This window comes from Choloepus didactylus, chromosome 5, assembly GCF_015220235.1.
Source record: "Choloepus didactylus isolate mChoDid1 chromosome 5, mChoDid1.pri, whole genome shotgun sequence".
Taxonomy (NCBI): Eukaryota; Metazoa; Chordata; class Mammalia; order Pilosa; family Megalonychidae; genus Choloepus; species Choloepus didactylus.
The window spans coordinates 62243784-62256059 of NC_051311.1; the positions used below are offsets into that span (position 1 = coordinate 62243784).

General features: G+C 38.8%; 1 protein-coding gene across 2 annotated transcripts in view; it reads left to right on the top strand.

Annotated features, from left to right (window-relative positions):
- The first annotated feature begins 4191 nt into the window (after nucleotides 1-4191).
- ZC3HC1 (zinc finger C3HC-type containing 1) overlaps nucleotides 4192-12276 on the top strand; it is a 34732-nt gene continuing 26647 nt past the window's right edge. For both annotated transcript variants that reach the window (XR_005216960.1, XM_037836165.1), the window contains exons 1-4: nucleotides 4192-4340; nucleotides 5792-5903; nucleotides 7959-8109; nucleotides 8659-8742. Coding sequence is in view for 1 of the 2 variants with exons in the window: in XM_037836165.1 (XP_037692093.1) it covers nucleotides 4195-4340; nucleotides 5792-5903; nucleotides 7959-8109; nucleotides 8659-8742 (493 nt within the window). In the remaining variant the exon portion in view is untranslated. The remainder of the gene's footprint in view (nucleotides 4341-5791; nucleotides 5904-7958; nucleotides 8110-8658; nucleotides 8743-12276) is intronic.

The following is a 12276-nucleotide window of genomic DNA, read 5'->3' on the forward strand; positions in this document are numbered from 1 at the left end:
TGCATTGTTGTTCAACTTCCTCTAATCTTGTATTATGAGTATCCAGAGTCTTTTTAATTTGGCCAACAGTTTCTTTTATTTCCATAAGATCTTCTGTTTTTTTATTTACTCTTGCAATGTCTTCTTTATGCTCTTCTAGGGTCTTCTTTATGTCTTTTCTATCCTGTGCCATGCTCTTCTTCATGTCCTTTATATCCTGTGCCATGTTCTCATTGTCTGTCTTTAGTTCCTTGATTAATTGCGCCAAGTACTGTGTCTCTTCTGATCTTTTGATTTGGGTGTTTTGGTTTGGGTTCTCCATATCGTCTGGTTTTATCATATGCTTTAAGATTTTCTGTTGTTTTTGGCCTCTTGGCATTTGCTTTACTTGATCTCTAATTTGTCAGAACTACAGCTTGGTGACGTACACTTTCTCTAACCAGCAGATAGCGTCCGCAAGTCACCTATTCTCCTCAAGTCAGTTCTCCCCAACTTTGTCTTTGTGGTGTGTGGGGAACTGATTCTTGTGGGGTTCAATTGGTGCACTAAATTTGGGTGTGTTGTTGGTGCTGTCCACCCTGAATGTGAGGCGTGGTCTGGGTGGTTAGGGAGGCAGGGAAGCTTTACTAATCAAACCTCCCAGGTGTTTCCAGTGATTTAAGGGATTTAAGCTCTTGTTGCAAGAGCCTAAGCCTTCATTTTGGTCTTGCCACAGATTGTCTCTGCTGCTGACCCACAAGTCCTTGGTATTGGCGTAGGGTCCCTGGGATTTCCGAGAGTGTCCCCCTTCTCAGCCGTGTTCTTCCAGGACCTCTGCTGAGGGAAGGCTGTACCACATCACAAGTGTACGCTGGCCCGCCAGGGAAGCCCTGGGCCGCAAGATCATGCAGGGGCATTCCCAGGCTGCTGTAAACATGGCTGAATGGGACGTGTTAATTTCCTCCTTTTCGCACAGCTCCACCTTCCCAGCCAGCTCTGGGACAATTAGCTGTAGGTGCACTAAAGGCCACTGTCGAGGGCCGATATTGTGGCGTGTGCACGGTGCTGCAGGAAAGACTCCCCATCACACTGGGTTTCTTGGCGCGGCTCTCGGCTGTGGGTCCAGCCCCGGGCGGGAGTGTCCCCAGTCCGCCAGGGAGATGGCTGCAAGGGGCGTGGTTTCTTTCCCCTCTGCTCCCCTGGCCCTGAGACAATCAGCAACAGGTGTGGGAAGGGCTATCCTCCATGCCAGACACTGAGGTGTTGTCCTAGCCCGCTCTTGCCATGCTTCAATGCGCAGTTCTCCCAGTCATATCCGCAGCCGCTCTCAGGTTTGTTTTTTTTTTTAAAGAACTTGTCTGTCTCCAAATGCCAACCCACCATTTCCCCATACCGCAGCGTGGCCACCGGACTTTCAGCCGGCTCACTCACTCGTTTCAGAAAGCAGACTCCCAGTTTCACCAAATGTACTGTGCCTGTGGATTTAGCAGACTTTGTCTGGCTGGTGCATCACTGGAACTCGTGTTCTAGGTCACTTTCTGGTTTTTATCTAGTATTTTTCACGGAGGTGTTTTTTTGCCCTGTCTCACCTAGCCGCCATCTTAGGTTCCTCCCCCAGAAATGGAAATCAAAACCACAAGATACCACCACTTCTCACCAACTAGGATGGCATTTTTCTTTCCTTTTTTTTTTTAGTGGAAAATAACAAGGTTAGCAAGGATGTGGAGAAATTGGAACCCTTGTGCATTGCTGGTAGAAATGTAAAATGGTACAGCCACTGTAGAAAACAGTCCTCAAAAAGTTAAACATAGACTTACCATATGATCTGGCAATTCAACTCCTGGATATATACCCAAAAGAATTGAAAGCAAGGAATCAAACAGATAATTTTACTCCAATGTTCATAGCAGCATTATTCACAGTAACCAAAAGGTGGAAATAACCTCAGTGTTCAGCAGCTGATAAACGGATAAACAAAATGTGGTATATGCATACAACAGATATTATTCAGCTATAAAAAGGAATGAAGTTCTGATACATGCTACAACATGGATGAACCTTGAAATTATTATGCTAAGGGAAAGAAGCCAGACACAAAAGGACAAATATTGTATGATTCCACTTATAGGAAATACTAGAATAGGCAAATTTATAGAGACAGAGTAGATTGTAGGTTACCAGGGACTAGGGGCAGGGGTAATGGGGAATTATCACTTAATAGGTTCAGAGTTTCTGTTCAGGGTGATTGAAAAGTTTTGTAATGAATGGTGTTGATGGTAACACAATATTGTGGATGTAGTTATCACCACTGAATTGTATACTTAAAAGTAGTTAAAATAGTAAATTTTATGTTGTATATAGGCTACTACAATAAAAATTTTTTTAAAAAATCACCATAAAACTACAACACAAAGAGTGTGCTCTAATGTAAACTATGGACTTTAGTTAACAATATTACTAAAATAATATTGGTTCATCAATTGTAACAAATGTACCACACTAATGCAAAATATTAATAATATGGAAAACTATGGGGGAAAGAGAGGTATACAGCAACTTTGTACTTTCTGCATGATTTTTCTATAAACCTACTATGGCTCTTAAAAAAATAAAATTTGTTAAAGTTTTGGTAATGGATAGCAGTGACGGTAGCATAACATTGTAAATGCAATTAATGCCACTGAACTGTACACTTAAAAATGGTTAAAATGGCAATTTCATTATATATATATATATGTATTACCACAATGAAATAATAATAATAAAAAAACAACACCAGTAGTCAACATATCCTATTAAAAAGAGTTAGGGGAAGAAGTCTTGAAATAAAAGAATAGAGGAATAGAATGCAGAAGACATCTATTCAGTAATGTTATCAACAATGCTCTATTTCCTTTGGGCCAAAAAGTGAAAAGTATTTCAAAGGAATTTTTGTGGTGATTACCTTATTCTTATTAGCAATACTCCTGTACTTACCTACAATGGACTTGGAAGTGCAAATCTCTAAGAAAATAAATTATATGGAAGTTATTGGATAAGATGCCAAAAACCTGAATTTCACTTGCTAACAGAAAGGAATTTTTCGCCTAAAAATGCTCCTAAATATGGGTGAGGTTCTTCTGTAAAATGGGGGAGGAGGATCATCTTCAGATAAGGAATACAACAAATTAACACTGTGTGGGGAAATACAGGAGATTAAAGTACCTGAGGTGAAATGCCTTATTAATAACAACAACCAAAAATAAAAAAGAAAAAAAGGAAAAAAAAGGAGGGAGCACTGTGGACTCAATTCCTTTTCTTTTCTTGATTCCTTGAATTTTTAGTGCTGTGTTACTCAAGGGCTCATGGTTTGTGGCCAAACATAACTTCAGAGTACAGGACTTGAAATGGGGACAAAGAGAACCAAAAGGTCAGTGGTTTTTATAGAATTCCCATTTGCACACTGCTCAATTACATCAGTTATCTTTTTCAGTTGATTCTTTAAGACACGAGTTGTTGGAAGAGTCTGTGTAGACCCCTTCCTTGCAATCTCATCCATCTCAGCTTCTGCACCACTTCCTCAGGATAATCTGCAGACTACATCGTCCTCCTAGTATACCCTTTATAGGTCTTCTTTGCAGCACTTAAGATACTACTAATTTTAAAACTATAGGAAAGAGTATTTGTGTGATATCTAACTCCACTAAGAACTATCCCTTTCCCTTGTTCACCGCTGTCATTGCCAGCACCCAGTGCAGCATCGGGCACACACACCAATTTATTTGTTGAACGAAGGGGGGACGTAGTGCTCAATAGCGTCAAATGCTACCGACTTCGAAATCCCGTTAACACGGTTTCTAAGAAGGATTCTAAATTATTTACTCTTAAGTGAGGGTCACCATTTCCTCATTTGTAAAAAAAAGTGTAATTTAGGAGGGTCATATGAATTATTTTAAGAGTAAATTGGGTCCCTCATGCCTGCTGAATTTGGACTGGCATAACTCTACAAATCCCCTATCAGGCCAAATACATCCGTTCATAAAGGAAGACTTAATCGATATTTAGTCCGTAACATCACAGCCCCCTTCAAGCCCTCGGCAATAAAAGGGCCAGGAAGGGGTGAGTCCCACGGGCCTACTCTCCGGGTCACGTGCCCAAAGACACTAGAGAGCGCCTCCAGAGGCGAATTTTAGCCGTCCAGAACGGAAGTTTCTGAGCCTTCAAACCCGTCGGGAAGCAACTCGGCAACGGACCAAGATGGCGGCGCCCAGCGAGGGGCTAGCGTTTGTTGCGGAGGTTGAAAATAATTGGGGCGCGGTTGTTCGCTCCCCTGAAGGGACCCCCCAGAAAATACGGCAGCTCATAGATGAGGGGATTGCTCCGGAAGAGGGAGGCGCGGACGCGTGAGTTCACGAGTCAGCCCTGGGTCCAGCGCCGACAGCCTGGAGAGGGCTTGGGGAATACAGGCCTGGGGGGATAGAGGGGGGTCCACTTGGCAGCGCCTGGGCGGTGGAGATGGCTTCTTCCCGAGATCTGAGAGGAACTGGGATTACTATGCTTGATCGGCTCCGATTTTCTCCTCGGGATGTCCTGGATTCGGTTGGCACCAAGGCGGAATTTCGCGATGGGCAATCTTTTTGGAAGGAAAAAAAAAAGAAAACCCAACCGTTAATTCTCCGTGCGCATCCTGACTTTTCTTAGTTGGGTCCGCAACCTTTTTTATGTCATGAACCGCTTTGACAGCCTGTTGAAATGAACCCCTTCTCAGAATAATGTTTTTTTTAATGCATGAAGTAAAACACATAGGGTTATAAAGGAAACCAATTATGTTGGAATGCTTTGATCAAGGTAGTTTTTTTAAAAAAGTGATACAGTATCGTGCGTCTTTGTTAAAGAGATAAATACCATCTAGCAGGTCTGTATCTGCCATAACTTCGAAGAATATGGATAAGCATAAACGATATTTCGTAACTATATGTCTAAGAACAGTAAGGTGGTGAGAAAATACCTGTGATTCCTATTAGTGACAAATTCAGATACTGCTAATACTCCTGTGGGTTTGGTTTTTTTTAAACCTGTATTCGTAAGTGAAAAATGCGTTTTTAGTTGGAGGTTAGTGAAATAAATTCACTTTTTTCCTATCCAAGTTTATGGATCCTCTGGAATTTTTTCCAAGAACCACTCTTCTGAAGCCCTCTGTGCACCTGAAAAAGATTGATAGTATAAATTTGTTTCTTTCCAGTTATGATAGTTGATGTAATCCTATTTTTATTAAAATGTCTCTTGTCTTTCAGCATTTCCTCCTCCTGAAGTGCTGCTAAAATGCTTTCTGTTGTAAATGAAAAATATTGTTTTGTTGATTTTTTTCCTACCTGAATTTTGTTTCCTGAAATGTCCTAAAATCTTTGATTTGAATTTTTTGAATAGTTCTTTGAGGGGAGGTTGGAGAGGTATCAGGGGCTGATCTAAGTAGAAATATTAAAATTGTTTTTTGTGTTTGCTAAAGTTATGCAGAACACTGTTAAGGAACAGTGAGTGAGCTTAGAGACCAGTTTGCCAGTGTAGGATTAGTGGGGAACTGTAGAGCTAGAAATTGCTTGAAATTTAGGGATGGCCTCTTTGTAAAGAGTTTTGGATGCTTGCCTGAAGAATTTGGATTTTAATTAAGCAAATGGTATGAAACCATTGGAAATATTGAGCAGAGGAATGACATGACTAAAATGATTTTTAGGGGAAAGTTAAAATCTCATGTTGGTGTGATTGATGATATAATGTGGAGAGAAGGTAAACACAAAACATTCAGGTCGAGTGGTATCATAAAAGGATTGCCAAAAGTTCTCCCACTTTATTTTAGAAAGGATGCATCTGCTACATTCCATTCAGTTAATGGATCACCCCAGGCAGAACAACCTCCATTGGAATCTACAAGCAAAGAAGCCTTCTTTAACCGAGTGGAAACATTTACTATATCCTTTTTTAGTTTGTGTGAGTTGAGCTTTCTACCTGCTCTTGGAATTGTTTTTCTTCCAGAGCATTGTCTCACTTATTCTGAGGTTTTAAACTTAAAAATCAAAACTTTGTAAGAAATTTCATAGGAAAATTAGCATCATGGGATGTTATCCCTCAAGAAGACATTTGAGATTATCTAACCCTTTCTTTTTACAGAAAAAAGAAAGAAAGAAAAAAAGAAAAATACTAAGAACCTGCGAGGGGAAAGAACAGTAACATTGTATATATTTGTATACGTTTTCTCATATATTATCGTATTTGATCTTCACCTTACCCTATTAAAATATGTATTAGTATTATGATCATTTTATAGAAGAGGATATAGTTTCAGGTAGGATATGTGATTTGCCCAAGGTCAACCTGCCAGCCAATGGCAGATCCAGTACAGACTCTTGGTACCCAAACCTAATGTTTTTGAGACTATACTATACCTCCTGTCTCTTTCCAGACTTCTCTTTGTGTATTAGTTATCTGTTACTGCATAACAAGTTATCCTAAAACTTACTGGATTGAAACAACAAACATTATCTCACAGTTTCTGTGGAACAGGAATCCAGGTGCAGCTTAGTTGGGTCCTATGGCTCAGGGTCTATCACAGGCTGCAGTCATCTCAAGGCATGACTGGAGAAGGATCCACTTCCAAGCTCACATTTCATTTCCTCTTGGATTTTAGACTGAGGCTTTCAGTTCTACACTGGCCATTGGCTGGAGACCACCCTCGGTTCCTTGCTATATTTATTTCTTTGTTCAATTTCCCTATATGATTTCCATCTCCCATTTCTGCTACTATCTCCTTCCCTGCACAGATGCCCTCCTTACCCCACTCAGGTTCTAGCACTCCATACTGCTCCATGGATGCCCTTCATACCCCACATGGTTCCAACACCCCAAGGTGGGCCAACCCTCTGTATAGACTCCCTCTTTTTCCTTGTTGGGTTCTGACATCCTGCACTGGACTGCCTTGCCACCTCCTAGCTCAGACATCTTCCTTGCTCTTTACCTGATGGCGTTAGAACTAAATTGTTCAAGAAGAGGAAGGTATTTTAACTATCCTTGGATTAATTCCTGATTTTGATACAGTATTTAGATCCATTTCCTTTTGTTCTTATTGGATAGAAATTGATCACCATGTTGGATATGATCCTTATTTATTTAACTTAAGCTTGTTAAGTGATACTGTTACTTTCATCCTAGATAGTTTCAGCTTCTAAGTCTAACTCATATATCTAAATTCTGTTTTCTGACCTTCAGTTCTTCTTTTGCTGATGTTGGAATGTTTTTCAAATTCCCATATACCTTATAAAAATATAGAGCTTTCCTGCATCCTCTTTCATATTTTATCTCATTTTTCTCCCTGTGCTCTATAAAATAGGAGCTCTTTAGGTAAGATATGAAAAGCTGAGTGTTGAATATTAAGGATTAATACATGTTTTAGATGCTTTCCAAACACATACTTATAGATGGTCTCAGTCTGTTTAAAACTCATATACTCACACACATATTAGTATATAACATGAAATTTGGAGGGTGGTGGAAATAATGAATTTTACTCTATTCCTTTAGACAGTAAAATTGGATGCAATACAATAGAAGAGCACAAATGAGTGGTGGAAAATATCTCTACTTGTCTGAATTTCACTATCCACTCATTGCTTAGGCATATTCTGATGCTTTCACTAGTGCTTCAAAATTCCTAATAGTTCATATTAAGAGAAAAATGAATAGCTTATGTATTCCACCCCACAACTAATAATAAAGTAGTAAACATTTTAAATATATAAAATACATAGGGCTTCCCAAAGAAAAAGTTTATAATTTCTCTTTGCTTAGTACTCCAATTTCCTTTCATCATTTGCTGAAGTATGTGCCTGTGCTTTAAAAATTGTTTTTTTTAATTGCTTTCTCCATAATTTAATGTTTTTTCCTATATACATAAAGAATGAGTTAAAGTTTTAATATCTGATTCAATCATTTTTATGTACTTTTAGTACTGTTTTTCTTAATATGAATACTCTTTGAAATGGGCAGGTAAGCCCCCTGAGCTGTCTCCACTTGTCTGTGCAAAATATGGCTGGGTCACAGTTGAATGTGATATGCTCAAGTGCTCCAGCTGTCAGGCTTTTCTCTGTGCCAGTTTACAACCAGCTTTTGACTTTGACAGATGTAAGTATAAAGTACAAATAACATTTTTCTTCATATTCAATGATTATATTGTCCCCTTTTAAAGATATAAAATATTAGTTTTTCTGAAAAGACCAGTCATTCTTGTTTGATTAAAGAATGTATACTACTGTAAATAACAAGGTGAATTTGGGGTTGTCTTCCCCCATAATGATTATCTTAAGGTATTTTCTTTTTAAACTAAGTACTTTAGAGTGGACTTTATGTATTCTAGGTAACTAGCAGGAGTATGTTTACTTTACAGTTACAAAATACATACTTTTAGGCAAATTAGTACTTTTGTGAAGAGTCGTACTTTGGAATGCCCTGCCATGTAAGATACATGATATCTCTTTTGCTGATCTTAGGATCTCAATTTAGAGCTTGTTTTGTAGAAAATATTAATATGATGCTGTTCCTAATATTTTCATATATTTTTAAATTTCCTTTGTTTTTATTTTTAATTATATCAATATTCTTGAGGATTCTTGGCCATTGGATTTTGAGTCTATGTAGTGTTTTTTAAGGTGTTGTTACCTATGTGGGTTTCAGATAAGGAACGATGTGCTGAGCTGAAGAAAGCCTTGTGTGCTGCCCATGAGAAGTTCTGTTTCTGGCCGGACAGCCCCTCACCAGGTACTTATTTCCTAGATTTCCTGTTTACTACATCTCTCCTTGGTCATTGATTTCTAATATTGTCTGTTTCTTTCTGAAGACCTAGTCTTTGAAGTTTCATTTTCTTCTATTTGTGCTTTTAAGAACTAACTTGTGTTTCTTGATTATATTATTACTTAACTGTTATTAAGTACATTTGCAATGCCAACTACTTAGCCACGCATACATTATCCCATTTAATCCTTAAGTGGGTAGATATTATCGATCCAGTTTTTTGGGTGAGCAAACTGAGAATCAGAGGTCTTAAAACCAAGTAGTGAAGAGCCATAGCAATGGTTTTATCTGCTTTCGAATTTTCTGCTTTTTCCATCATACTGAGCAGCCTCACATTCTATGGAGACTTCCTTTACAGGGTACATTAATGGCACTAATTGGTGGGAGTTAAACAGGGTTCAATTACTAAAGAAGACTCACAGGACCCCAAATGATAATCATTGCAAATCTACAATTTATTGTGGGAAAAGGATATGCTGTAATAACAGCATTGAAATGAGGACATCATCACAGCCAAAGACTGCCTCACAACAAGGGGCCTGGAGAGGCTGTGCAAGCAACTGTTGTCTTCCTCTGTAAGGGCTGTGGCAGGATGTACTTTCTCCAACCAGGAACCACCAATGTATACATGGAACACTTCAGAAATAGGGAATCCAAAATATTGTTTCCACTGGATTTTTTTTTTTTAATCATCATTTTATTGAGATATATTCACATACCACGCAGTCATACAAAACAAATTGTACTTTCGATTGTTTACAGTACCATTACATAGTTGTACATTCATCACCTAAATCAATCCCTGACACCTTCATTAGCACACACACAAAAATAACAAGAATAATAATTAGAGTGAAAAAGAGCAATTGAAGTAAAAAAGAACACTGGGTACCTTTGTCTGTTTGTTTCCTTCCCCTACTTTTCTACACATCCATCCATAAACTAGACAAAGTGGAGTTTGGTCCTTATGGCATTCCCAATCCCATTGTCACCCCTCATAAGCTACATTTTTATACAACTGTCTTCGAGATTCATGGGTTCTGGGTTGTAGTTTAATAGTTTCAGGTATCCACCACCAGCTACCCCAATTCTTTAGAACCTAAAAAAGGTTGTCTAAAGTGTGCGTAAGAGTGCCCACCAGAGTGATCTCTCGGCTCGTTTTGGAATCTCTCTGCCACTGAAGCTTATTTCATTTCCTTTCACATCCCCCTTTTGGTCAAGAAGATGTTCTCCATCCCACGATGCCAGGTCTACATTCCTCCCCGGGAGTCATATTCCACGTTGCCAGGGAGATTCACTTCCCTGGGTGTCTGATCCCACGTAGGGGGGAGGGCAGTGATTTCACCTTTCAAGTTGGCTTAGCCAGAGAGAGAGGGCCACATCTGAGCAACAAAGAGGCATTCAGGAGGAGACTCTTAGGCACAAATACAGGGAGGCCTAGCCTCTCCTTTGCAGCAACCGTCTTCCCAAGGGTAAAACTTATGGTAGAGGGCTCAACCCATCAAACCACCAGTCCCCTATGTCTGTGGTCATGTTAGCAACCATGGAGATGGGGTAGGCGAATATCCCTGCATTCTCCACAGGCTCCTCAAGGGGGCACTACATCTTTTTTTTTTTTTTCCTTGTTTGTCTTTTTTCTTTCTTTTTTTTTTTTTTAACTTTCCCTTCTTTTTTAAATCAACTGTATGAAAAAAAAAGTTAAAAAGAAAACAAACATACAATAAAAGAACATTTCAAAGAGACCATAACAAGGGAGTAAGAAAAAGACAACTAACCTAAGATAACTGCTTAACTTCCAACATGTTCCTACTTTACCCCAAGAAAGTTACATAATATAGCAACATTTCAGTGAACTTGTTCCTACTACATCCATCAGAAATTAACAGACCATAGTCATTTCTGGGCATCCCCAGAATGTTAAATAGCTTATCTGTTCTTCTTGGATTATTGTTCCCCCTTCCTTAATTGCTCTCTACTGCTAGTTCCCCTACATTCTACATTATAAACCATTTGTTTTACATTTTTCAAAGTTCACATTAGTGGTAGCATATAATATTTGTCTTTTTGTGCCTGGCTTATTTCGCTCAGCATTATGTCTTCAAGGTTCATCCATGTTGTCATATGTTTCACCAGATCGTTCCTTCTTACTGCCGCGTAGTATTCCATCGTGTGTATATACCACATTTTATTTATCCACTCATCTGTTGAAGGACATTTGGGTTGTTTCCATCTCTTGGCAATTGTGAATAATGCTGCTATGAACATTGGCGTGCAGATATCTGTTCGTGTCACTGCTTTCCGATCTTCCGGGTATATACCGAGAAGTGCAATCGCTGGATCGAATGGTAGCTCTATATCTAGTTTTCTAAGGAACTGCCAGACTGACTTCCAGAGTGGCTGAACCATTATACAGTCCCACCAACAATGAATAAGAGTTCCAATTTCTCCACATCCCCTCCAGCATTTGTAGTTTCCTGTTTGTTTAATGGCAGCCATTCCCACTGGATTTTTGTTAGACATTTTCGTGCTCTGTAACCAGCCTCAACAGCAGAGCCTTGTGAAGGTTCAAAGAGACCAGGTGCAAAATTCCTCAGACCCACGGTTACAAAGCAACACTATTAATCTATATGTATCATGCCTTGACTAAGGGTCAGTGCTGTGTAGGTGTGTTTTCTATTTCAGTAGGACAACTCAGGCCAATTCCATGCCTGTTGGAATTAACCCTCACAGTACAGAGGGTCACTGCTGGCCAGGAATTGTCCACGAATGACCACTAAGAGGAAAAAATAGATGGAAAGTGACCATAGATTACCATCTATCTTTGATAAGGAAGGAATGATAGAAAAGTAATTATTAAAAAATAACATTTTTAAAGTGACGATGACTATATAACAAGGATTTCCTGCTGTTGGCCTAGGGACTTCACTGTATGGTACAATAAAAACTCAGTGCTATGAGAATTTGACTCCATCTTTATCCAGTGCACTTAGTCAGGTTATAAGTAGCACTTATACAAACCCTGCATTAGAAAAAGGATGATCAGAAATGTCTTAGGACATGGTTTCTTTTTCCAAGTTTTGTCAAAACCCAAGCCACTGATCATCAGAACAAAACGTGCTTCCTTTTTCTTTTTTCTTTTCTTTCTTTTTTTTTTTTTTTTTTTTTTTCCCCTTGGTTAAACCTCACTTGATTTCTTAAAATCCACATCTTTCCCATTAATTTCAGTTTTTCATAACCTTTTTTGATAACGATTCATCTTTTTAAATTAATGGCTGCATTTTTACATAATTGGTTACTTGTAATAATTTTAAATAGTTTGATAAACTGTTAAAGAACATTTTTTGTTGTTTCTGAATAGAAAATATCCCCTTGTTTTATTTAAGTAATTTTTTTTAAATTTGAAATATTTCAAGTATAGAGAAGTATAGATAATGATGTAAGAAACATTCTGTGTACCTACCTCCCACCCCATCTAATCCCAACATTTTGCCATACTTCCTT